General features: G+C 45.1%; 3 protein-coding genes and 1 long non-coding RNA gene across 5 annotated transcripts in view; 2 read left to right on the top strand and 2 right to left on the bottom strand.

Moving 5' to 3' along the window:
• Positions 1 to 198: 198 nt before the first annotated feature.
• On the top strand, positions 199 to 2803 carry sumo1 (small ubiquitin like modifier 1). The gene is made up of 5 exons (XM_079336805.1): positions 199 to 333; positions 717 to 791; positions 1480 to 1557; positions 1752 to 1823; positions 2268 to 2803. Exons 1-5 carry the CDS (start codon positions 322 to 324, stop codon positions 2334 to 2336), a joined length of 306 nt encoding a protein of 101 aa, XP_079192931.1. The 5' UTR covers positions 199 to 321; the 3' UTR covers positions 2337 to 2803.
• Positions 2804 to 5209: 2406 nt separating this feature from the next.
• LOC306819031 (claudin-34-like) overlaps positions 5210 to 23232 on the bottom strand; it is a 33562-nt gene continuing 15539 nt past the window's right edge. Inside the window, exon 2 of the mRNA XM_079336802.1 lies at positions 5210 to 6157. Within this exon, the coding sequence (XP_079192928.1) occupies positions 5325 to 6059 (735 nt within the window). The 5' untranslated portion in view covers positions 6060 to 6157 and the 3' untranslated portion in view covers positions 5210 to 5324. The remainder of the gene's footprint in view (positions 6158 to 23232) is intronic.
• Positions 7962 to 23122, bottom strand: LOC306819017 (protein Shroom2-like). 2 transcript variants are annotated; one of them, XM_079336773.1, is made up of 12 exons: positions 22874 to 23122; positions 21797 to 21945; positions 16378 to 16479; positions 16017 to 16034; positions 15522 to 15644; positions 13125 to 15396; positions 12910 to 12965; positions 11306 to 11893; positions 10382 to 10897; positions 10056 to 10230; positions 9640 to 9912; positions 7962 to 9548 (listed from the first exon to the last, which is right to left on the bottom strand). In XM_079336773.1, the coding sequence occupies exons 1-12, from the start codon at positions 23081 to 23083 to the stop codon at positions 9276 to 9278; spliced, it is 4755 nt and encodes a 1584-aa protein (XP_079192899.1). In that variant the 5' UTR covers positions 23084 to 23122; the 3' UTR covers positions 7962 to 9275. The 2 variants fall into 2 exon arrangements, with proteins under 2 accessions (XP_079192899.1, XP_079192898.1); XM_079336772.1 differs by lacking the exons at positions 21797 to 21945; positions 22874 to 23122 and adding an exon at positions 19920 to 19960 and having other exon boundaries at positions 16378 to 16486.
• On the top strand, positions 9824 to 21403 carry LOC306819043. The gene is made up of 3 exons (XR_013778476.1): positions 9824 to 9949; positions 10071 to 10214; positions 20909 to 21403. It is a non-coding gene; the product is annotated as an uncharacterized lncRNA (long non-coding RNA).

The raw sequence follows: 23232 nt of genomic DNA, 5'->3' as shown, positions 1-23232 counted from the left end.
ACTGGAAATTAGTCTCATTTATAAAGTGTGTAATTATTAAACCTGCATTGAGTTATTTTTCTTTTTTGGAATTCATAAACACAAACGATACTGTACATTTGCATAATGCTAAAAAATATGCTTGGACCATATGAGAACTGAACTGGACAAAAAACTACTTGAGGTTTCCGCCAGAAGGATATTATTTTGAAAGAAGCGACTCATACGTCACTGCCGGTTTTTGGCGATTTCTCATAACATCCAGCTTGAACAGCAACTGAAACCTAACGTTAGCTACATCTATTGTACCTTTATTTTTAACTGCATACACAGAGGGAAAAGATGTCAGATACGGTAGGACGATGTCTATAAAAATACAGTTTTGTTTCAAGTTATCAGGAAATTAAAAAAAAAAAGAGACAGAGGATAATGTTTTAATGTTTTTTGTGTTTCCTCGTAGCTGGTTGTTTAAGATGCTAACTGTTAGCTCGTTTAGCTTCAGGCCAAAAACTCACTGAGTATTTGGCTCTTTAGTTTTGCAGGTAACTGTGCTTTTATTGAATTTTCAAAGACCAGCTGCACAATATGAAGTGATACCTACACTTGTAAACATGCATAGCTCAGTCAGTGTTTGCTAAACCAGCTGAATGGAGCCTTCAGGCCTACTTTTTATATACAACATGCTGCGTTTAGATGTTTTCTGCTGCTGAACTTTTCCTGTTTGTGTTGAATTTAAGGAGACAAAACCTTCTAGCCAAGACGGAGGAGACAAGAAGGATGGAGAGTACATCAAATTAAAAGTGATTGGTCAGGTACGTTTGTAAACAAGGACAATAGATCAGTGTTATCTGTGAACATCAGTCAGAACTTTGTCAGGCTCTTTGCTTCTTTAGAAAAGTCTTTTCAATGATCAAGATGATATGGAACTGTATATATGTATGCTTTTGTTGTCTTCACACAGTTTGTACAGTAAGATATGTAGGAAGCTTATAGTGACCATTTTGTTTTAAAAAAACTAGGATATTTATTATCTCAAATTAAAAGATCGAGTTATGCATCATTTATATCACATGTAACTCGAATCAAATTGTGTGTTTGGTCGATGTCATGTGCAGCTTCCCCTTCAACATGTTTTCATCTTGTTTAAGTGACATCACTGTATGATGTTCAGGAGATTTTTGCTCTACGTGTTTGCCTAAGGGATGTTTACCTGTAACAGGTGTGCACATGTGTTATACGTGTGTACTTGCAACTTGATTTTGCGCTCATGTACTGTATAGTTTGTCTAACTGTTGTATGCATTGTGTAGAAATTATATATTTCTTATCTGCACACCCAAAATAATTTTCAATAAAAAGGCTTTTTGTGCCTGTGTAAACTGTAAAGGTGTCTGGAAGGTGCTATATAAATAAACTTACCTCTCCTGTATAATAGTTTTTAAAAAGTGACGACGATGTAATTTGGCTGCACTCCATCATCTCTTTTTCCTTATGTCCACAGGACAGCAGTGAAATCCACTTTAAGGTGAAAATGACGACACATCTGAAGAAGCTGAAGGAGTCTTACAGCCAGAGACAGGTAACAGGGAAATGACATCGGCCCCTCCCTGTCACTGATTGACACAAGTTTGACTCCAGGCCATAAATGAAGCTCTGAGAAAAGTCTCCTTTGTTAGGTTCTGGGTCTGGAAATGTACCGTTGTCATAGTGGTTAAGTTACAACAACACTGGAAGACGTTATCTCTCACTGTCATGTCCATTATTTTCTTACAGGGTGTCCCAGCCAGCACGCTAAGGTTCCTGTTTGAGGGACAAAGAATCTCAGACAACCAAACTCCAAAAGAGGTAAACTGGTCTGTCTTGACTTGGCATCCCTTTGTCCCTTTCTGTTGATCCAGAGTGTAGTTACTTGTGTCACACATATTTATTAGGATCTTAAATCCTAATTTTGCAATCACGAAAAAAAACCTTTTAATTTTGTTTTCCAAAAACATATAACATATAACCTGCAAATGAAAGTTAAAGTTGTGAATGTGAAATACAAATAGTCTTCGGCTGTCAACAAGAAAGTCAAGGGTTTGATTCCCAGCTCCTGCAGCTACATGTCCGATGTGTCCTTGGACAAGACACTCGAACCCAACTTATGAATGGATAAGTGACTCCTGAATGTCTGACTACACAGCAGCCTCTCTCATCAGTGTGTGAGCTGCGGTCTATTCAGAAGACAAATAAATAAATACAAAAATACAAGTTACTAAAACATGCATCACTGTTGTTTGTTCATGTCAGCTGGGGATGGAGGATGAAGACGTCATCGAGGTTTATCAAGAACAGACCGGCGGACTTTGGAACGATTAAACCTCCTGCATTTCTAAATCTTTTTTTCTTATTTTATATTTTATTTTGTATGTATGTACGTATTTTTGTTGAGTTTCAAACCATCTGGATCTAAACTGACTCTATCAGGGCTTCCATGGGAGAGGACAGGGAGATGAACAGACCGAGGTAAGGACAATGAAAAGGAGAAAAAGAGTCTAAAGTGCAGGGATGCTCACGCTGTTGAACAGAGCAATAGATATCAACATTGAATAATTTGTTTGTTTGCTTTCTCATCTCGTCTTTCGGTGTCAGCATAAGGAAACGAGGCTGTTTAGGAAAAAATGTCAAAAAGAAATAGTTCACTCAAAAAATGAATTGTTGTCATCTCACCACACAGTTTCAAGATGATGATGATAATGATGTAACACCTTCTTTGTGTCAGCTGTCTTCAAAGAATCGAAGTAGATTTGAACCTCTTGTTGAATTAAATCAAAAACATTTCTTGATGTTGGTCATGTCCAGGTGTAATTTCTCCCGTTTGGTACAAAGTCGCTCTGTTTCATCGTGTCATCACGCAATTCTGACGCAAAGTTACCAGTGAACTTGCAAATGCTAAAGCTTTAAAAATGCGTCTTAACTAATGGAGCCACTTGAGTCCCTATGAGCTCAGTGTTTGAGGAGCTGCAGCAGAGCGCTATCAGCGGTGCAGGAAATGTCAGAATAAGATTTTTATTGACTCTTTTTGTTTGTTCGTAGTCGTCATGACAACGGCAGACTGGTCAGTCCCTTAAAAAAGGAAATTGAAAATGAAGTTTGTGTGTTGGGTTAACAGAGGAGTCATCCACTGACTGAGCAGGTCATTCCACGTATAACATCCAGGACAGTCAACAGCTGTGGGCAGCCTCCATCAACGCCACAAGGACTTTAATTAGAAAAGAACAGCCTCTGTGTGCCATGTTCAAACAACCTCGTGAGAGTTGAACTGATGTGGTAATATCTGAGGAATTAAACGTTTTGTTAATGGTAAATGTGCTTTACTTGTATATGTTGTATTCAGTATTAGTGTGTTTGAATGACATGCCACATGTTTCTTCTTTGTCGTCTCTAATTGATATTTGAGGGAGTCATTCTGTAATGATATATCTAAATGTATATATACCCTTTATGCAAATATTTTGCTTGCTGACAGAGTGTTTGAGCTCGGTGGAATCTGTCCTTCTGCAGTTTGTTCTGGGAAAATGGTCATCTATGAACAGTGACTTGTTATCCGTTGGTGTCAGAAACGTTTTGTTTTTTTGGAATGAACTCTTAGTCGGTGTACTGTAAGAAGTTCCTCAAACGAACAGCCCCAAACTGTGTCATCTTTGTTCTTCGTATGAGACCGTAAATAAGAAACATAGACGCATGATCAGACGCTTCTCTCCTGAAGAGTGGAATAACCAACGTGTGACAGAGTGGTTATTTTACTCAACGTCAGGTTCAATCTGCCCAGGACAATAGTTGAAGTGCACCTCTGGGACACTGTGGCAAATACAAATTCAGAAGCATACTGGCTTTCCCCTCAACACACACCAGAAAGGATCAAAATAAAATGATATAATGATCCTTTAATCACATTCAGTCATCACTGATATGATCCTATCGTGTCACTTCCCAGAGGTGAGTACAATAAAAGAGATCAACGTTTTCTGAATTGGACTTTCTCAGCCTGACTCTTGTCTTCTTTCCATCATGCGTCAGTGAACGTCCCCAGTCAGGGGAAGGCACTGTTCACTATCAGAGGAACATTGATACAGATGGTTTGAAATTCTGGAGATGAGCTTTTTGCTTTTTTTGAATAAAAATATTTAAGAAAAGAAAAAGGCATTTTGTTCATTTTATTGTGGGTTTCCTCCTGTATCGCTTATTGAAAGTTTTGTGTCCACATCCAGCAGCTCCAGATTATAACTGGCCAACAGGTTTTCTTCTAACACAGTGGATGAATGTTGGTTTCTTGGTGAGTCATTTTAACATTTATGATAATAGACTTTGTGTAAAGCACCCTGGTGAAGAGGTGGCTCTCAGAACAAAAGTCACTCTTTATTTCTGTACTGCAGTGAAAACAAACACTTCCTGCTTGCACCAAACTAAATTTACATGGATGTACAAAATGTCCTTTCATAAAGTGTGCACACTTTATTTGCATACTTAGACTATTGATTAGCGATCCAAACACACTTCTGCATATCATTAATGTGCAAGAGTTTACATCCTTCACAGCACGTCAGTTATCAGTATTTCTAAAACGTAATACGTAAACTTATTGTTTTTTTTGGATCTTTTATGACGAGTATCGCAGTGACGGCTGGTGTCCTCCAGGGGGCGTGAAGTGAAGTCAAAAAGATTGTCCTTGATCCTTTTTAAGATTGATTGATGCTAAACTAGTTTCTCATCATCTCAACAGTCTGTAACGCCACAGTTGTGTCACTGAATTCAACACAAACAACCAGCCAATCAGGAGGGCTTCACACATCACCTGTCTCTCATTTACACTGCAGAAGTAAATGGAAGAGGACGTCCTGTAGAAATCAGCCCATTTACAGATGTCTTTAGGTTTCTCCTCTAAGACCCAGCGAAATGTGAAACAATCTGTCAGAGTTGTTTAATGAACACGTGTCTCATCTTCATTGGATAAGAAAGGGAGGGCTTGGGGCGCCGATAGCTCAGCGGCAGCGACAGCGCGCGTACCATGTTGCGAGGCCTCGCTCCTCGCGCGGGCGGCCCGGGTTCGCGTCCGGCCTGTGGCCACCTTCCCGCATGTCTCTCCCCACTCTCCCCCCCTTTCCGACTCTATCCACTGTCCTCTATCAATAAAGGCAAAAGGCCAAAAACAAATCTTTAAAAAAAAAAAAAAAGAAAGGGAGGGCTTATCCCTGCCAGCACATTGAAATTCTTTTCAATGCATTTTTGATTTTCTGAAGGAAGAGTGAAAATCAGATTCTTGTCCTCTGTAAGTTCTGTTTCCCATTCAAACAGGAGTCAGCCTAATCACACGTGTTCATGGGTCTCAAAGGCGAGGTTATATTTTCCTCTGATGTTTGAGGGTGACCAGCAGTCCGGGTTCACTTCCTCCCTCAAAGTCTGCTGGCTTGTAGGCTGTGACCTCACAGGTAACCTGTAGGTGCAGAAGACGATCCCAGAGACTATCAACAGGACGCTCCCCACTAAGCCCACCCCGATGCCGTGCCCCACCTGTTGAGAATCAGGAGCTGGGGGCATTTTGAAGTCAGGGGGAAACTTTATGGTCTGATTGGTAACCACTGAGCCTATGTTCCACAGGAGAGGTATAAGTGCCATCACTGACGCCGACAGGCACAGCACACCAGAGGTAAAGAACGTCAAACGAATCGGTGAGCTCTTCTCCATCCCAAAGTAGACGTTTCTCAGGGAATAAACACCACCAGCGTTTCCACAAAGTCCCACCAGCAGAGACAGGAGCATGAGGACCTGACCTGCCACGATCTCCGGGGGGGTGAAGGCCTCGGTCAGGCTGATGAACTTGCAGTGCATAACCTTAAAGCTGGGTGTCACCAGGGTGTGGCTGTTGAAGCAGGCCCTCCAGATGCCAACCCAGGCCACCCCAGAGTTGATGACCTCCACGTCAGACACATGCCAAACCCTCCACTGGATGAGTCCCATGGCCACAACCGTGAGCGTCCAGCCCACGCAGCTCATCCAGAGGGCATAGAGCTGGGCGTGGGCCGTGTGAGCCAGGTACGTCATGAAGCTTTCGTGGATCAGAGCCAGGTAATCAAAACTCCGATCCAGCAACAGGGATCTCTGTGGCTGCTGCTCACTCACACTCTTGCTCTTTTTCCTCTCTTGCAGGAAGTTTATTTGCTCACCTGTCACCTGGTAACGTGGACCCAGGTGATAAGGTGAGAAAACAACACATTCTTAAAATGTAGCAGCACTGAAATGAGGAGCAAACAGAAATCAATTCAGGTGTACACAGCAGCATCTATTCTATTTAAAGTTCCCCCCAAGCAGCACTGAGTCGTTTTTTTACTTGTAGCTTTGGTTAAACACACCAAGAAGAATAAAGAGCTTTTATCAGTCTGAGTTAGTAAAACAAAGGAAACTTCTAAACGCTGTAGCAATCATCTTATCATGACATGTTAAAGTGTGATATTCAGTACGATTTCATATCAGCAATATTCTTAAATACAACTGTCACAGTACCTAAATAAGCCTTTCTAAAATGTAGTTAATTACAGTCCAAAGCCTGAACAAACAATGCTTCATGATGAACCTGAAAGTTGACATGTTTAGAGATATATATATAAAGATTATTCATCATCATATCAGATATTAAACTTATTTCACGTACCCGAGTGCGTTCTTGAATTCACTGTGATCCAACAGGAAGGGGTTTTTTGTATCCACACACGCAGGACAACACTTCCTTATGTTGCCACGAAGAACCGAGAAGCAGTTTCCTGTCAGGTTCTGAAGCGGTTAATGAGTGACTGAATATATGGCTCCGATGGAGACACGCAGATTTATTATTACTGTCATTTTGTTGACATAGGAACACTGTTTCAAAATCCAGCTCTCTGCTCTTACGTAACATGACGTAGAAGAGCTTCGCTTTCATCAGGTTTCAGTTTCTTCTTCTATAACTAAAGTGTGTCTTATGCTTCTAATAACTTCAGTTTGAGCATGGCAGCTTTCAAAACCTGCCAAGTTGTGTGAATGAATTAAAACAGCATTTTAGAAAAATCCTCTGGACGTAGAGCTCTTCGGTTAAACCTGGGATGAAAAAAAGAAAAAGATCGTCCAAACTGTCAGGATAACCTTCACAAACTATGGAAGGTGTTATATCTCTTCTGTGTTGCTTTGTGAAATAATGAAGACGTCACACCAGACGTCCCGCCCTCTCTTCTGTTATCTGATCTGACAATAAGCTTTTCCAGCTCGTCTCCAACCAAAGCAAACATCATAAACTGTAACTATCTGGGGTCTTTGAAATGTCAAACTGTGGGATGGAAGCCTGAGGCCTGAGTGAGAGCTTCCATCAATTCAAGTCAGAAGAAAAATGGTGGGATGAGGTTTGTTCAGCGTCCTGGATCCAAGGATTACAGTCCCTTTTTTATCTCCCTCCTGAAAGACATCACTCAGGAAACATAAATGCAGAACGTTAGAAAACGAGCCCGTAAGTAAGACCCTTGGTGTGCTGGCACGGTCGAATGTTGTTGGGTCAACATGTAACTTTTAGCATCAAATAATCCCACAAACCCTTCACTTTAACTGTGTATAACCCTGATGTGAAGAAACGCTCATTTCTTTTTTTTTTTTAAAGGATTATTTTTGGCCTTTTTGCCTTTATTGATAGGACAGTGGATAGAGTCGGAAAGGGGGAGAGAGTGGGGAGAGACATGCGGGAAGGTGGCCACAGGCCGGACGCGAACCCGGGCCGCCCGCGCGAGGAGCAAGGCCTCGCAACATGGTACGCGCGCAGTCGCTGCCGCTGAGCTATCGGCGCCCCAGAAACGCTCATTTCTTAATAGTTCTTTTCTGCTTCGTTGTCACTAAATGTTATCAAGGTTTATTCACAGAGGGCCATAATAAACAACACATCATAAAAAACACATAATCAAGACACTCGATCTTTTACCTTCATCATTTTATTGCTTTGAAAGTTGGTGAAAGTTTGCACTGCATACATGATGTGTGGAGGCCATTTACAAAACCCCGGGGCGTCCCCACACCCGGAGACCGGAGTAGGCACATCTTCAAATATATCTTTATATATGTAGAGTCCCTTCAGGGGTCCAAAGCAGAGAGGAAAGTGCAAGATAAAGACCCACAGAAACAGCTGGGTCCTTTGACTCAGAGCATGTGGAAAAGCTACATCAGCCCAGAGTCCAGCAGTGATGATGGGGGCTCAAGCTAAAAGCACCGGTTGATATTTAAACCTGTGAGGTCACAGGCAATAAAACCAATAATATAGTTTATAATAAAGGAGCACCTTCTGTATAGCTGGAAGCAGTCAGCGTCGTCTTTGTGAGGTTAGAAGTAAAGCCGTCACGCTCACTTCTTATTCTAGCGAGAGAGCGTTTCACTCCAAAAAGACAAATTCATCATCATCAGTAAACGTGACAGCAGCGATTACAGAAAGATACAGAACGCAGAGGAAGAGGAGGCTTGTTGTAAAGCAGGAAATAGAAAAGTGAATGTTGACCTCAAACAGATTTATAGCAAACTCTTCATTTCATTTCAAAATAGACAAAAATAAATTACAGCGGAAACATTTCTCCGTGGAAGTTTCCAAAAAGGCTACAATAAATAAATAACTAGAAAACAGTTCTCTAAAACACGAGAGGAAAATGAATTACAAAGCCAGCCAGGGAAGTGAAGTAAAGACTTAAAGACAACAAAAAGGGGGCGAGTCCGGAAAGACTGAGATAAATAAAGTTCTGCTTTTAAAAAAAGTTCATTGCATTTAAAGAGACACACACACCAAAACGGAGCGTGCAGAGAGAGCTGGTTTCTACAGGCTCACAAACCTCCTCTGCTGCTTGATTTGGACCAAAGCTCAGAAACACTGACGTTTCATTCAGAGCACGGGGGACTGATTGAAAAGAGGAGGGGGGATAATACTTTAAATACTTTGAGTTTGATAGACGGATAAATGCAAAAAAGAAGCAAAGTAAGAAACATTAAGATGACTTTCAGCTTCTTCGAATTTCACATCAAATCAACTTCAATTTCTCCAATTTGTTTGCGATGCCGTTGCAGAGGCCTGTCTTCTTTATTTCATCAACAACAGTCACATGGAATATGTAACTTTGAGAGCCAGCAACAATTTAAGAGGGCCAAAGTCATCTCAATAACAATCACATTGATTTTAAAGTGCTACATGTAGCAACACGAGAACACAAACTGTACCCTAACCTCGTCGTGCCTGGTGCTCAATCCGACAGGCCTGCAGGAGTTTCAGAACAGCGGCCTCTGCTCCAGCGGCAGACTGTCCACCAGGCACTTCAGCTGCTCCTCGCCCAGCTTGATCTTGTCCTCCAGTTTACGCTGTTCAATAATGAGGGCCGACTTCATTTTCACAAAGTGGCGGTAATCGTCCAGGCTCTCGGTGTCCAGGTGGTCCTCCATGATGCCGTAAACAAGACGCTCCCGACGATCCAGGTTCTCCTTCAGCTCCTTAGCATCCTCGTGCTGCCGCATCAGCAGCTTACGCTTCTCTGTCAGGGTTCTCTGAAGAAGGACAGATACAGATATTAGTAATATAACAAAATATACTGTATATTTGTTTCACCTCTGTGGCCCCATGTGATCACGTTGTTACCTTTTCCTCTGGCGGGGCTTCGTCCTCCAGGCTGTTAAGTGCGTTTTCCACCCGGGCAAGTCGCCCTGACAGCGACAGCAGCAGGCTCACCACCTTGTCCAGATCACCAGCGAACATGCGGAACTTGTCGAGCTGGTTGGGCTGACAGAGGCGCTGCACGGTTGCCTCCACCTCGCGGCCCAAAGCCTCATTGTCCTCCACATCGTCCTGCAGGCTCTGCCGTGCCTCCCGCAGCACCTCCAGCTTCCCCGCCAGGCTGGAGATCAGCTCTTGCTGGAGACCAACAAAAAAGGACAAATGAAGAAGAAACGTATCAAGAAGAGAGGAACTATTCCTTCTCTACCTCAAAGAGCAAACATGTCCAGTTTCTGTTGGGAGAATATTTCTCCAGCCTTGTTTCTGTCAGTGACTTTTACCTTTTTACTGGCCAGGTCTACGTCGAGTTCGTCCTCTGACTCCTGCTCCTCCAGCTGCTCCTGCATGTCCTTCATCTTGATGAGGAGCTCGGCTTTGGGAGCAGATGTGTTATAGTAGGATGAGCTCGGGACCAGGGAGGAGGTTGCTGATACAGACAGGTCCTCCTCCTCTCTTCTGACACACACACGGGCAAAAGACACAGGAATAAGGAATAATGTCAGGGTGGATATTTGGCTCTTATATTTGGGTAGAGGAGTAAGTAGATTGTAATGAATAATTTATCCACCAGAGGGCAGACAGCGTAAAGGTTGTTGTTCTCTCTTACCTTTCCATGCTCTTGGGGGATAAGGTGGGCAGCCGAGAGCCTGCAGAGGCCCTCCTGCGCTGGTGGGCCCCCTCCAGGATCTGTTCCTCTGTGGGGAAGAGTCCTTCCATGAGGTCCATGGTGGTCATCCTGCCACTTTGATCCAAGATATCCACCAGGGACTTGTCTTTACCCATGATGTCCCTGGCCAGCTCCTCTCTCTTGGCGTCTTCCTCTGAGGGTCCAAACCCCTTAGAATTAGTCTCAGTGGCTGACTCCTGGACTGCCGTCCGAGCCAGGTCCTGAGCAGTCTGCCGGTTATACACGCTGAATAGAGACGAGGTCGGGCGATCTACGGCGCTGAGGGTAGGGATGTGAGGAAGCAGCTCCAAAACACTGCAGGTGTCACGGCTGTGAGGCAGGTAGGCTCTGCCCTCCCGCTCTGAGCTGCTCTCAGTGTGGACGATCCGAACAGGGACTTTTCTAACTGGACTGCTCACATCCATGTCAGCTGGAGGCTTCAAATCATGTTCTGACCTGGACAGGAAACAGTATAAATCATACAATGAGGGCAAAGGTCACAGCTGCCTTGTGGCTAAACAAACTGTCCAGGTCGGATGTGTCTCAGGCTGCAGAGTCAAATTAACAACAAACCTGTTCAAACCATGTAACTCTTTGCTGTCTTTAAACTTCAGTCTTTTCAAGCTGCTGCGAGAAACAACAGCGTTTTCACCCTGACAAGAAGCCACAGCTTTTTTGGAGGTATAAAAAGTGTTTCCAAAATCTCCTTTCAACATGTTGCCTTTCTAAACTTGGGTTTTCTCCATCTTGAACTTGTTTACCGTCAGTGATTATTTTAAGCCCTGTGCATAGAACAGAGGAGAAAAGCTTAGATAACGAGGGGGCGCAGAGGAGACCTGAAGCACTCCCGTCTAAGCTGCTTACCTGAACAGTGAGTCCTCCTGCACGAACAGGGCTGGCGGTTTGTCAGTGAGTCTCAGTGGTGCAAACTGAGGTGAGGGAGACCGCGCTCCATCTGCTGAAAGAGACAAAGCCGGAGTCCTGGGGGAAGACTCCTTCTCCTCCTCCTTGTTTTCTACGCTTCTCCTGTTCACGTCCGCCGTGTGTGTCCTGACTGTTTGAGGGGAGCTGGCCTGGGCGGGTCCGGCGGGGCAGTTCTGGGCAGTAGCATGTTGCTGGGTGTTAGAGCTGGACAGAGGCTGCAGAGCTGTCGGGTCCGCCTGGGCGCCAGGGAGGAATTCTTGGGAGGAGGATGTGGTTTGGAGGCCTAAATAGGGCCTGGGCGGCGGCAGGAGGCTCTTGGTTTGTGGAGGCTGCGATGGGAGCTGGGAGCCTGTGTTGGGGCTGAGGCTGCGAGGGCCTGTACAGTGTGTGCTGTGGGAGGGACTGGCAGTCTCTGGTTTGGTCCTGTGGTCAGTGAGGCCTGGGACTTGGCCCTCGGCCCTGGGGACTGGCGGTTGGGACTGTGAGCTGTGGTCAGGCTGGTATCGCAGCCTGCTCTCTGATGTTCCTCTAGAGGTCCAAATAAATGAAAAATTCATCAGCACCTGAGGGGAACGTCTAATTTAACCCTTCAAACACCACACTGACTCATTTAGAGGAACTTTCATGTTCAGACATCTCTGAAATTATATTTCAACTTCCTGGAAGAATGTGAAGAAAAGCACGTTAAACACTGGTCATCAAGGAAACCAGGAAGACATCTGGCATCACCTCAAACTCCATCAAACAACATGAGTCAGGAGACGTTTGTTTGTGTGGTGGAACCACAGCTCGGTGTTTACCTGGCCTCAGCACTGCTCGGCCTTCTGCACTGATGACTTTTTATGACTTGTCTTGTTTAAAAGGGGGCTTCGATTTGGAGGCCTATTCAAAGTGATTGTTCAGGGACAATCAAGCACAGAGGTTGGATTCCAGCAACTTGTGCACAAAGTAACACCAGGAGAAACTCGATGAGCTGTGAGGATGCTTGATGCTCATTTGTGAATGTTTTCCACTTTGCACACTGTGCAGCTTGTTCAGCTCAGAGAGTGAGCTCTGTTTTCTCCAGCAGGTGACGGGTAAATTGATGTAAATCATCTGCAACTGTGAGACACCTTATAAATGTGGGTGTTCACACAAACATGTAGAGAGAAGTGTGAGAAGAGATCTCGTGTTACAGGAGAGGACATGATCCTTTTAGCTCAGGAAAGCTGAAAGGAGAAAGTGAGACGTGTTCTGCCCTGAAGTCTCAAACACTCACATACATTCCACTTTTACATGAAGCCTCACAACCTTTTGGACCGAGTGAGCAAGAAGTCGTTCTGCTGGAAACTTTGGAAAGGGGAGGGATCAAGTGTTTGACCTTTCTAACAAAACAAACAATCCTTCTTCCTGTCAGGTGGTTCCATATTTACATGATCCTCACTTACTGGGCTACACAATAAATACAGTAGAAATAAGGATTTGTTTATGACTCTCCATCTTATTTCGAAAATGATTTGAGTTTGTTGCTTGGAGTTGTCTTCACATAAGGAACGTAAACTTACCTGGTGGTACAGCTGCTCGGATGGTTCTGAGAGTCTCTCCATGAAGAAGAATTATTCTGCAAAAAGAAACACGCCAAGAAACTTTAGTCTAATAATTACAACTACCATTACTGAGCAACTCACAGATCTAGAAGTCATGTTCCAAGTTCCTTAAACACACTCAGTTGGACTGTAGTTGTTTCCTCCATGAGTGAGATCTTCTCTGTGTTTCTCACCTGTGTGTAGAAGTCTGCAGACGGAGAGGATCGAGATCTCTCGTGGATGCACACAGCCGTCTCCTCAGCGTCTGTATCTAAGATGTTCTCCGCTGAGTGGTACCTTCCCTGCGTCTTGGCCTCTGATGACTTCTTCTGTTTATTCCACGTGGCCTGGTACTCTGCAAAGGTCCCGAGCCTCTGCTGGTCCAGTAAGACCTGAGTCAGTCCAGGGCTGAGAAGCATGTGGTCTGAAGCTGGCTGAGTCTTCTCTTTGTCTTCAAGGTCTCCATTCGAGTTCGTACCCTGACTGACCTTCAGCACGGGCTTTGAAAACTCCTGTTGAGCATCGAAGAACTTCCTCGGCTCTCCAAAAGACACCGTTTGATGTTCTCCCTCCACTCCCACTTTGTCTATCTTGTCCGGCTCTGAGAAGGAGTGCGTCCTCTTGGCCAGGGGAAAGCGCTTACGTCCTCTTATGCGCCCGTTTGTGGCTTTAACCGAAGGAGCCTCTGGCCATAGCGGCTCAAGGTCTCGCCTCTGGAAGGAGGTAGCCTGGAGGACTCTGGCCTGTGCCTCTTTCAGGTGGTCTTTGTAGGTGTTGGAGAAAGAGACACTCGAAGAGGTAGATCTGAACTCCTCTGTCTCGTCCTCCTCTGCGTCACAGGTCAGGGTTGCAGCGCTGCGGCTCTTTTGCAGCTGAGCTCGCTTCTGCTGGATTTCATTACGGAGAGTCGTCGCATAACGGTCGCTGCGTCGATTTGTTTTTCCATTGCTGGTGGCCGTGATGTCACTGCCCTCCTGGTGGGACATGACGCCGGCCCCTGGTGCCAGCTGCCTGTCAGTCAGATTCCTACTCTCCTGGGCTAGAGAGTGGAGAAGAGGGGTTTTCTGGGGGGATATCCTTTGATCTTCTTGAGGCACCCATGGGTCTTGGTGCCTTGGAAAAGTGACCTTATGATCATTGCTTTGATGTGCCTGCAGGTTTCTGCTCACGTCACTAGACTGTCCTTCAACTTTCTTTGCAGCATCGTCTGGGCTGCGGCCTTGAACAGATAACTCAGAGGTTTGGTGGTCGAAATAAAGACCGTTTCCAAGATGGGAGGGGCAACTGCGCTCCTTATTTTCACCGTAAGGCATCTGGGACTGAGGTAGAGAGTACTTAGCCTTAACACTTGTCTTTAAGGAACTTGGGATGCCTGCCTCATTGCTGTTTACCCAGTAGGGTTTCTCTGCATCCCCGGTCATGCCCTCGCCTTTTCCCCGCCGTGCCTTGAGCTCGGCCGTCTGAACAAAATGCTTGCTGGTCAGGCTGTAGTTCCGGTTGTGCCCCCCATGCTCCAGGTTTTGCTTTGCAAAAGAACTTGCCATCAATGCTGTGGAGTGCCGGACATGTTTACGACTGAAAGCATTTGTGGGCAAATCCTGCAGGCTGCGATAGTAACTCCCTACACTCTGAATCTTGGTTGGAGGCGCTGTCCTGGTGTGCAGGTAGAGGGGGCTTTCATCACTGTATTGCCTCTGGTGTGAAGGTAAGTTGGTGTAATGAGACTGTCTGATGTCATTGCTGGACAGGGAGAAGAGTTTGTTGGGATGAAGCTGGTTGTGGTTGTGATCGGCTGCTGTGTGAGGATGCAGGAAGTCTTTGGTCGGCAGGGGGTTGAAGCTCCGTCTGGCCTCAAAAGTTTTCTCTTGGTGAGTCCTGAAGCTGTTCTGAGTGTTACTCTCACTCAGTTTTTCCACTGACCTGCCGTGAGCCTTTGAAGCACTTGGTCCTTCGGAGTAAGGGAACACTTTTGTTGCAGCGAAACTGTCACTGCGCAGGGGAGGAGGTGGCGGAGGAGGAGACTGGGACTTCTTATTCTCTGGTACCTGCCACACCGGGCCAATACTGGCTCTCCCTGCAATGGGCCCCCGAGAGGCATTCTGCTCGTCCACCCGCGGCCCCTCCCAGCCCCCGTTACCCAGCGTCAGCTGAAGGTACCTGGGCTGCTCAGCCTGCTGAGGCCCTTCGCTCTGAAAGCCTTTGAAGAAAATGTTTTCAGTGCTGGTGCCCTTCCTAGCAGACATGCCATGGTCGTGAAAAGGAGGGCTGGAGCCTCCAGAGAAACAGCTCAACCCAGAGTCTCGTTTCCCTCCGGGCTCAGCACTGCTGTTGTATTTATTTGGTGAGAGACGACCGGGTGGGTAGGCGTGAGAGGGGCGCTCCAGTTTCTCCATGTGGTTAGCTGAGCTGATCTGGTTGGTTAGCTGCTGGTTGTCCTGGTCCTCTGGAGACGCCAAATCTTTTGGCCTGGCGTCAAATTAATAACAAAGATAATTAATGCTCAGATTTCATACAACATTGTGATAAATAACTGGATTAATCTTTCTTAATTGACACCCTGAACTGATAAAGCTGGTGTTTAATAAGTGCACCTTGCTTCATGTTTTGGCTGCCAGACTGCTGCTGCGGTGGCCTCTTTCCTGGCTTGCTCTGTCTCTTCTTCTGTCAGCTTGGAGGAGTGCCACGACTGGGGCCGTGAGCCCGGATCATTCTTCCTGAAAAGCAGCGACGCAACAATCACAGGAAGCATTGGACGATTTAGCTTCAACGTCATTTTCTAAACTCTGCCATGAGCCAACACTTTAAAGCTGGGTCATGTGTTTTGGCATTCCCGTCTTTTTTTTCCTGCTCGAGTTTGTCGAGCTCACTCAGGGGAGACGTGTTCTGCAATCCTCAACATATTGAAGGCAGACTGTTTGATAAATCTGGAAATCGAAAGCAGCTGATTGCAGAGAAAAGTCAAACCCTTCATTTAGCCTTTGTGTGAATGTATTAATCAAATATGACTTTTTAAATGATTGCATGTTTTAGTTTCATAACATTCAGGTCCCTGAATATAGACGTTACTCTCCAAAACTTGCACGTACCCTTTGAAGCGGTTTTTCCTGATGTGCATGTTGAAAAAGAAAGAAAGTTACACATTCAGAGTATTCAATCAGAGGAAACATATCAACGTTTTCATTTCATGACATATAAGCATACAAAGATCCACCTCCAGCACGGCAGGAGGCTGAACGTTACTGCACTGCGTGCATCTGGGACGAACACAAGTAAGACATGCAGATACATGACTACAGGAGATCACGACACGGACAACCAGCAGCACACTGTGGGGAATAAACAGCACACAATATGACAAGGAACACAGAGCACAATGAACTAACTGGATAACCAAAGCTCACCAAAAACTACCAGCACACACCACGGGACAAGGCTAGCTGAAGGTACCTCATAGAGCTTCGCAAAATCTTGGTGAGAAAGCTCCTGGCTACGGTAACCTCGGTTTCTGACGGCATTGTGCGTGGTGAAACAACATCAACCATTTTAGCTCTGATGGCTGGTGGGTAAAGAAGGAAGGAAGAAAAGACACAGATTAAAAGTCTTTGTGATGCCACGACAGAACTGTAGAGAGTTAAATCTCAGCATGTCGCTCTGCGTATCAGCTGCAGCCTGTGCGCTCGCTCGTATCGTCACAACAGGAGACGGATCTGTCACAGCCATATGGCCCAGATGGAGCTTAGCTGCTTAGCTTGAAGAAAAATTCGATGGGTGTGAGACAGATCCACAAGTTCGCCCCAGACCACCGAGACCTCCGTCTCCTACACGTCTTAATGTGAAGCAACTTATCAGAGCAGAAAATAAAACCGTTTTCAATCTGTTGGGACTGAATAAAACCTTTATATTCCAAAACACCAAGCGTATAAAAAGAAGACTGATTTCACAGTTTCCCGAGTTCAACAGGTTGCCAACATATACGTGCAATTTAGACCATATGCATTTTTAGAAATAAAAACCACATCAGTCAATATTGCATGCAAAGTAATTGTATTTTTTTATGGCCACGGTATTGTAACAGGTTTCTGTTCAATTTCGTATCGTGTGTCAACCCCGGTTTATAAGTCGTAGAAGGAGACGTTTCTCAGCAGACGCAGACTTCCGTTGCTCTGACTGAAACTTTCACGATGGAGACGCTGCATTCTTTCAGCAAAGGAATGCAGGGAGGGAAGACATCTATGTTTGCCATCATCAAGGAGTCTGAGAGTCACTGAGTGTCTGCAGTGTTCCTCACAGAACTTCACCTGGGTGTTACGAGGCCATCCATCAGGATCTACTCCTGACTTTCACACTCCAGATTACAGTTTAACAAGATTAAAAATCACTTGGTAAAACTGAACAAATTCAGATTTGTGTTAACGATGAACAGCCTCATATGTCCTCTTCTCCAGGGATCAATTATTCTTCTGAAAGAGAAGCTTGAAAACTCGTTTTCAGGAAAGAAGGAACTCTCTCAAACTTAAACACAGCCTTTGCTCTTCTGCATAATCCAAACAAAGAAACATGTTGAAAGTGAACATTAAAGTTGAGGAACATGTAACTCCATTAATCCTACACTGTTGCGCTGAGGGTCTTTTGTCAGGGGATACAGCTGCTCTGTCACAGATATCCCAGCGGGGAGCGGACGCCACCGCTAGCTCCCAGCTGAGTTCATTTAAAAGACAAGCAAACGTGAAAGCAAAACACAGCTCCACTCGTGCACCTGTCATCAAGAGGATGAGACAACAAGTGCAAGAGGTTTTATTTTAATGGAAGGGAGGGAAAAGAAACAACAACAAGACAACAAGAACTTCTAACTCACCGACTCCCTTGAATGTTTTAGATTTACTCGACACTTCACCTCTCCAGCTGACTCCTTCAAAAAAACTAAAGTCACGCTTGGACATCACCACTCCCAGCAGCGTGACGGAGAGCAGTGCTGTGAGGAATCTGCTCACTCCATGGCCTCCCACAATGAACACACACACACACACACACACACACACACACACACACACACACACACACACACAGATTTCCTCCAGGATTATAAGGGGGGATTTCAGACAGGAGGGAGGAGCTATTGTCCTGCTCAGCGTCTTGGCTGTAATCTTGTGTTTGGGCTGTAAGTGGCTCGATCTGCAGGCTGCAGTGACACTGTGACTGCTAGCAAAACACAATCAACAAACACAGCTCAGCCCACCGACAGATTACAGATCCTCATCGAAATCATCTCCAAAATCTGTATTGAGACCTTTAAATGAAACGATCCTTTTTTTTATCTGTAGTGTGTTGACCCGTTCTAAGTTCAGCCTGTTTGCGTGCAAGACAGAAAGTCAGAGGATCAGGAGCCTCAATTGGATTCATTGTCTTGGCAATAGAGAACATCCACAATTAATTATAGAAAACAATGTGATACCTGCGGAGATATTTCAGCCTGCACCAAAGGTTGGATGCCGTTTCAACCTTTTTAATACCTCTTAAATAAGCTCTTGCTCTCTTTTTATGGGAATCTCTGATAATGGTTTTTGACTGAAACCAGGCCACTTTGATACCTGAACCCACAGCCACACATTCCATCCCCACTGTTTATTTCACATGGCTGTTTTCCTGTTGAAGATCTGCTTCAGCGTCCTTGTCAGGAAACATACAGACAGGAATGTTTGGCCAGGGCCGGCGTCTGTTTGGAGAGATACCAGCCAATGTCAGGCTGAGGGAGGAGACGACTCCTCCACAGAAAGACTCCTCCACTCAGGAGGAGAAGCTGTGACCTCTTCCACTTTAACATACAAATCATGTGTGTTTGAAGGGAAGGAACGGTTCAAGTTATCCAGAGCCTGTGAGTGAAGGTGTTTCAAATCCTTATCTGTACATCCAAAATCATATTGTGTTCAGCCGCTGAGGAAGCGAGTGATGCAGACCAGCTCATTCATTTGAGATTTTTATAAAAATGTACAGCTGGTTGGTACTGACATCACAAAGTCATTCCTCACAATAATCATTTTGTGCATTTTCCCCGGAGAAATATCACCGCCTTTATCGCCTTTTCATCCTCCTATCAGACAGCGCAGTGTTGACCGCCTGTGGGGCCGTTTTTTGCCCCGTGCGAGCTCCAAACAGGACGACACAAAAGAAAGTGCCGGCATCATCACAGCTGGGCTTATCACAGTGTCACTGCATGCCTGGCAACAAAACAATCCAATGAGGGGACAATAAAACATCCACGAGAGGAAATGTCCACTTTGAGACATTCAAGTCTGGACAAGTTAAAGATGGACCTGACAACATTCATCATTTGTTGAATAATGCAGCATTTTCAAACGCCAGAGATGAACTATTGACTTCATAGAACAAACTGAGTTTCCACCTGCAGATTTCTTGATCAAATAAATCAATAATTATCTTTTTTGTTCAGCTCTGGTTAAAAACGTTCATACTCACTGCTCCTCCACTCATCGTGGATTCACAGTGTAAAAACGAGCAAAGAGCTGAAACGCTGACATCGTACAGATAAAAGAGAACTTTATGTCTTTCTAATGAAATGTTGCATGAAGAAATCTGGCACACAATGTTTTTGCAGCTAATCAACATCACATCGATGAGCACACTTGTTGCTTGTGGACATTTTTGTCAATCAAATCCAAACCGTCTAAAAGCACATCAGACCAGCAGCCAAGACCAGTTATATTTCTGTCCGTGTCAGAGAGGGACAACAGTATGCAGCAGTGAATGAACATCCATCATTTGCCTTGTAAATTCTCCCTCAGGGAATCGCTTGTGACGAAGTAGACCTGCCGTTATCTCAAACCTCACCGCTCTCCGATGTAATCCCATTTATCTGAAATCTGAATAATTCAATCAGAAGACACGGAATAAAAGCGACAGGAAAACAGAGAGAGAGAGAGAGAGAGAGAGAGAGAGAGAGAGAGGTGAAAGTCTCAGAAAAGAGAAAATACCTGCTGCCAGTGAAAGTCTGCTCTTTATCCTCTAAAATCCAAACATGTCCAGGGAGAGAAAGTGAAGCACACAGAGGGCCCACTCTGTGCTGGCTGAAGAAACCAAAGCCCCTGAAAACAATAGGCTCTGCTGATATGGCCTATCCCAGTAAGCAGTGTCAACTCACCTAGGCAACATGGACTGTACCATGCTTCTAAAAAAACAGGGGAGGACAAGTGGACTGTGGCAGCTCTGAGGGTGACTCAAAAAACTCTGACTACAAGGGTTGACATGTGTCCTCTGAGGGCGAGCAGCGTGTGTGCTCTCCTCACCGGCTCACAGCCACGGCCTCTTTTAAAAAGCTGCTTCAAACATTTCAAACAGCCGTCTTTCCCTCCTGTTGATTCGAGCCGCTCTGCAAAGCTAAGCACACTGGCTGTGGCTTTGCATCTAGTAATTGGATTCAGGTTTTAAGACTCTGTTGCCATTTGCTGGTGAGCATATAATTGTGACAGGACGGGACAGCAGTTGCACATGTTGTAAAAAGGTTTAAGCAGCAACTCCAGAGGTTATTCTGGGACAGCGTCCCAAAATAAATCAATAATTAACTTACTTTAATGGGAACTTTAAATGTTCTCGTTGCAGTTTTGATAACACGTTTGATCTGTGGACACTTTCAAACATTTTGTAAATCTGATTGTTATTTTTACACGCGTACATTTATCACAAGGCCTTTAAAACCAAATGTTTCATGGACCGGAACCTTTCTGGCCTTGTGACGTCTCGTTCACACCGCAGGTCACACCTCCACGTTCACACTGATGGCAGAGGCTGCTGTGAACATCTGAAGTCACTCATCCACTCATACGCCACAGACACATCCGACATGCAACATCTCCAGGAGCTGGGGTTCGAACCCTCAACCTTCCTGTTGAGAGACAGCCGACTCCACTCGAGTTGTGATTTTTGCCTTTTTCTGCCTTTATTGGAGAGACGGGACAACGGATAGAGTTTGAAACAGGGAAGGACAGAGTAAGGAGTAAAATGCAGGACAGGAGCCACAGGTCGAGTTCGAACCCCGGCCGCCCGCTTTCAAGGACTCCAGCCTCTGTACATGGTGACCAGGGGACTGAGATTTTAATTCAAAATGTTCTCTTTTGGTGTGTAAAAATGGTTTAAAAAAATTAAATTAAAAATTGGTTGAAGAGGCGATGAGCCTCGGCACAGCAACAAGTGTCAAACAGTCATATCCGCAGTAGCCACAAGCCTCCACAGGGGGGAGCTACAGTGATCAGAGTCTAGTTATCTGTCCCTTGATAAACAGGAGTATTAACATGTTTAAAAACTTTAAATATTAAACATAATAAAGTTTGTATAAATCATATAAGAGTCTGTGTCTAATAAAGTTCTTTATGACCTAAAGGATGAAGCGGGCCACACTGGACCCTTCCCGTCTCCCAGGTTCTGAAGTAAAGCAGCTTTGAGGCTGGAGATGTTTGGCAGGTCAGCTTCATACCAGCTGACAGAGGGGACTCCTTTCCGTCTCATTATCTGCGCTCTGGACTAACTGTGTTGGCTGCAGCTCCTCTGCTTCCACAATAGCCTCTTTTGTTTTACCCTCCGGGGCAAACAGGCAGCCAGAGGCCCCTTATGTGAGGCCGTCCCAGCCGACCCTCCTCAACATGAGAACTGCATCTACCATCAACAAGCATGATCTGATCATCCCATTTTTAAGGACACAGTGTGTTTCTGAACAATATGTCCTAACTGAACAATAACTATGAGACAGTGTTCATTTTACCAGCTAACAAACTAGAATTAAAGAGCGAGGCGTCTAAAGTGAAGCCTCATTTTGCATCATTGCTCCCTAAACTTCTCAGACATGCTGTTATGGTACCTTCGGACCACCAGGGTCAGGGTCTTGTGGGAGCTCTTCACCAGGCAGATGGCTTCCTGTCGGGAGCCGCTGAGGGGAACCGCTTCCACGCTCACCATCTTGTCACCGGCGCGGAGACAGACTGAGGCGGCGGCGCTGCCCTCCTCCACCTGAGCACAGCACACACAGGAAGAAGGAGAGCCTGACGCTGCAGCTCTGCAAATCAAGGCTAACTCCACTGTTTACATAACTATAAGCTCCTGTCACATAAATCATCAATTATCATGTTTGCAAAATGTAGAGGAGAGCACATGTTTAACTGTCATCCTTCAGTGTGTTGTTGTGCTGCACACTAACTGCTTGTACATTTCCTTTGTTGTGTCCCATATGAAGGTAAAACACATTTAAGTCTAACAAAATCACCTGGATTAAAAAAGTGCAAACATGCTGAAGAACAGTTTCTATAAGGTGTGTTTTACTTTGGATCCTGTTTCATCCTCCGCGTGCTGCAACCCGAGTGCTCCGATTAAAAATTAAATCCTGCACAGCCTGTAACCTGACAAGAGTCCAAGGGAGCTGCATCTCTACGTCACTGTTTCCTGGTATCTGCTGTTTATGTATTTAATATTTAGATTTTACATACTGAACAGTGAAATCCTTCTACTCGTGGGTTTATCTTTAAACATGTTTACACCTGATCCAAAAGCAGAGTTTAATTCATGGACTCTTTAAAAACAAATCTTTTAGTTTGGATGTTTCCATGTGACCCTCCGAGCATGGGAAGCTAAAATTAGAGTACAAAATGTTCGTCTCGAGTGTAATATCTCACACATGTGTGACGTTAGAAAAGGCGATGACAACTTTCCATGACGCTGGTGAAGGTCAGTAAGTAAGACTTTGATGAAAGACCTTAAATTCTGCACCGTGGCTCTAATGGATGTGAAACCTTCACAAAGCACACTGAGTGCCTTTCTCTGTTGTAGCATGTGTTTGCACATTTGAGTTCCAGTCTCAGGTTCCTGCTTGTATCATTTGAGGATTTTGGTGCTAAAGGAGGGAGTGCTTATTTACCTCTGACATGCAAAAAGATGAGCTCACCTTTGTGATGACCAGAGGCTCTCTATGTTCTGTGCCTCCCCTCAGAGTGAAACCCCAGGGTGCTTTGCCTCGGAGCTGCACCTCCACCAGCTCTTCACCCTCCTCTTCGCTCCTCGGCTGCCCCGGGCCGCTCCATATGTCCGCCTCGTTCCACCACCTCATTCTTCCTGCTGAAACTCTCAGATGGTCTCTGTAGTCCACCGCGTCCATGATGCGTCTGGTTCTTTCTCCATCAACATCAGGTCCCTATGAGAGACAGCATATGATGCTGACCATTACATCAATCTGTCTGATAATCAGTTGATGATGAGCCTTTACCTGTTGGCTATGTGAGATGTTATTTTTCTGACACTTTCTTA

Source organism: Symphodus melops (genome assembly GCF_947650265.1).
Source record: "Symphodus melops genome assembly, chromosome: 23".
In the NCBI taxonomy this organism is placed as follows: Eukaryota; Metazoa; Chordata; class Actinopteri; order Labriformes; family Labridae; genus Symphodus; species Symphodus melops.
This window is presented reverse-complemented; position numbering and strand designations above follow the sequence as displayed.

Bases quoted from the DNA above. Each gene is read 5' to 3' on its own strand.
- sumo1 (XM_079336805.1), top strand. The intron at 792-1,479 runs GTACGTTTGTAA...TTATGTCCACAG, and splicing joins AATTAAAAGTGATTGGTCAG to GACAGCAGTGAAATCCACTT. The intron at 1,824-2,267 runs GTAAACTGGTCT...TGTTCATGTCAG, and splicing joins ACAACCAAACTCCAAAAGAG to CTGGGGATGGAGGATGAAGA.
- LOC306819017 (XM_079336773.1), bottom strand. From the start codon at position 23,083: ATGGACGCGGTGGACTACAGAGACCATCTGAGAGTTTCAGCAGGAAGA. The intron at 12,966-13,124 runs GTGAGAAACACA...TTCTTTTTGCAG, and splicing joins CTGCAGACTTCTACACACAG to AATAATTCTTCTTCATGGAG. The intron at 11,894-12,909 runs GTAAGTTTACGT...TTGGACCTCTAG, and splicing joins CCGAGCAGCTGTACCACCAG to AGGAACATCAGAGAGCAGGC.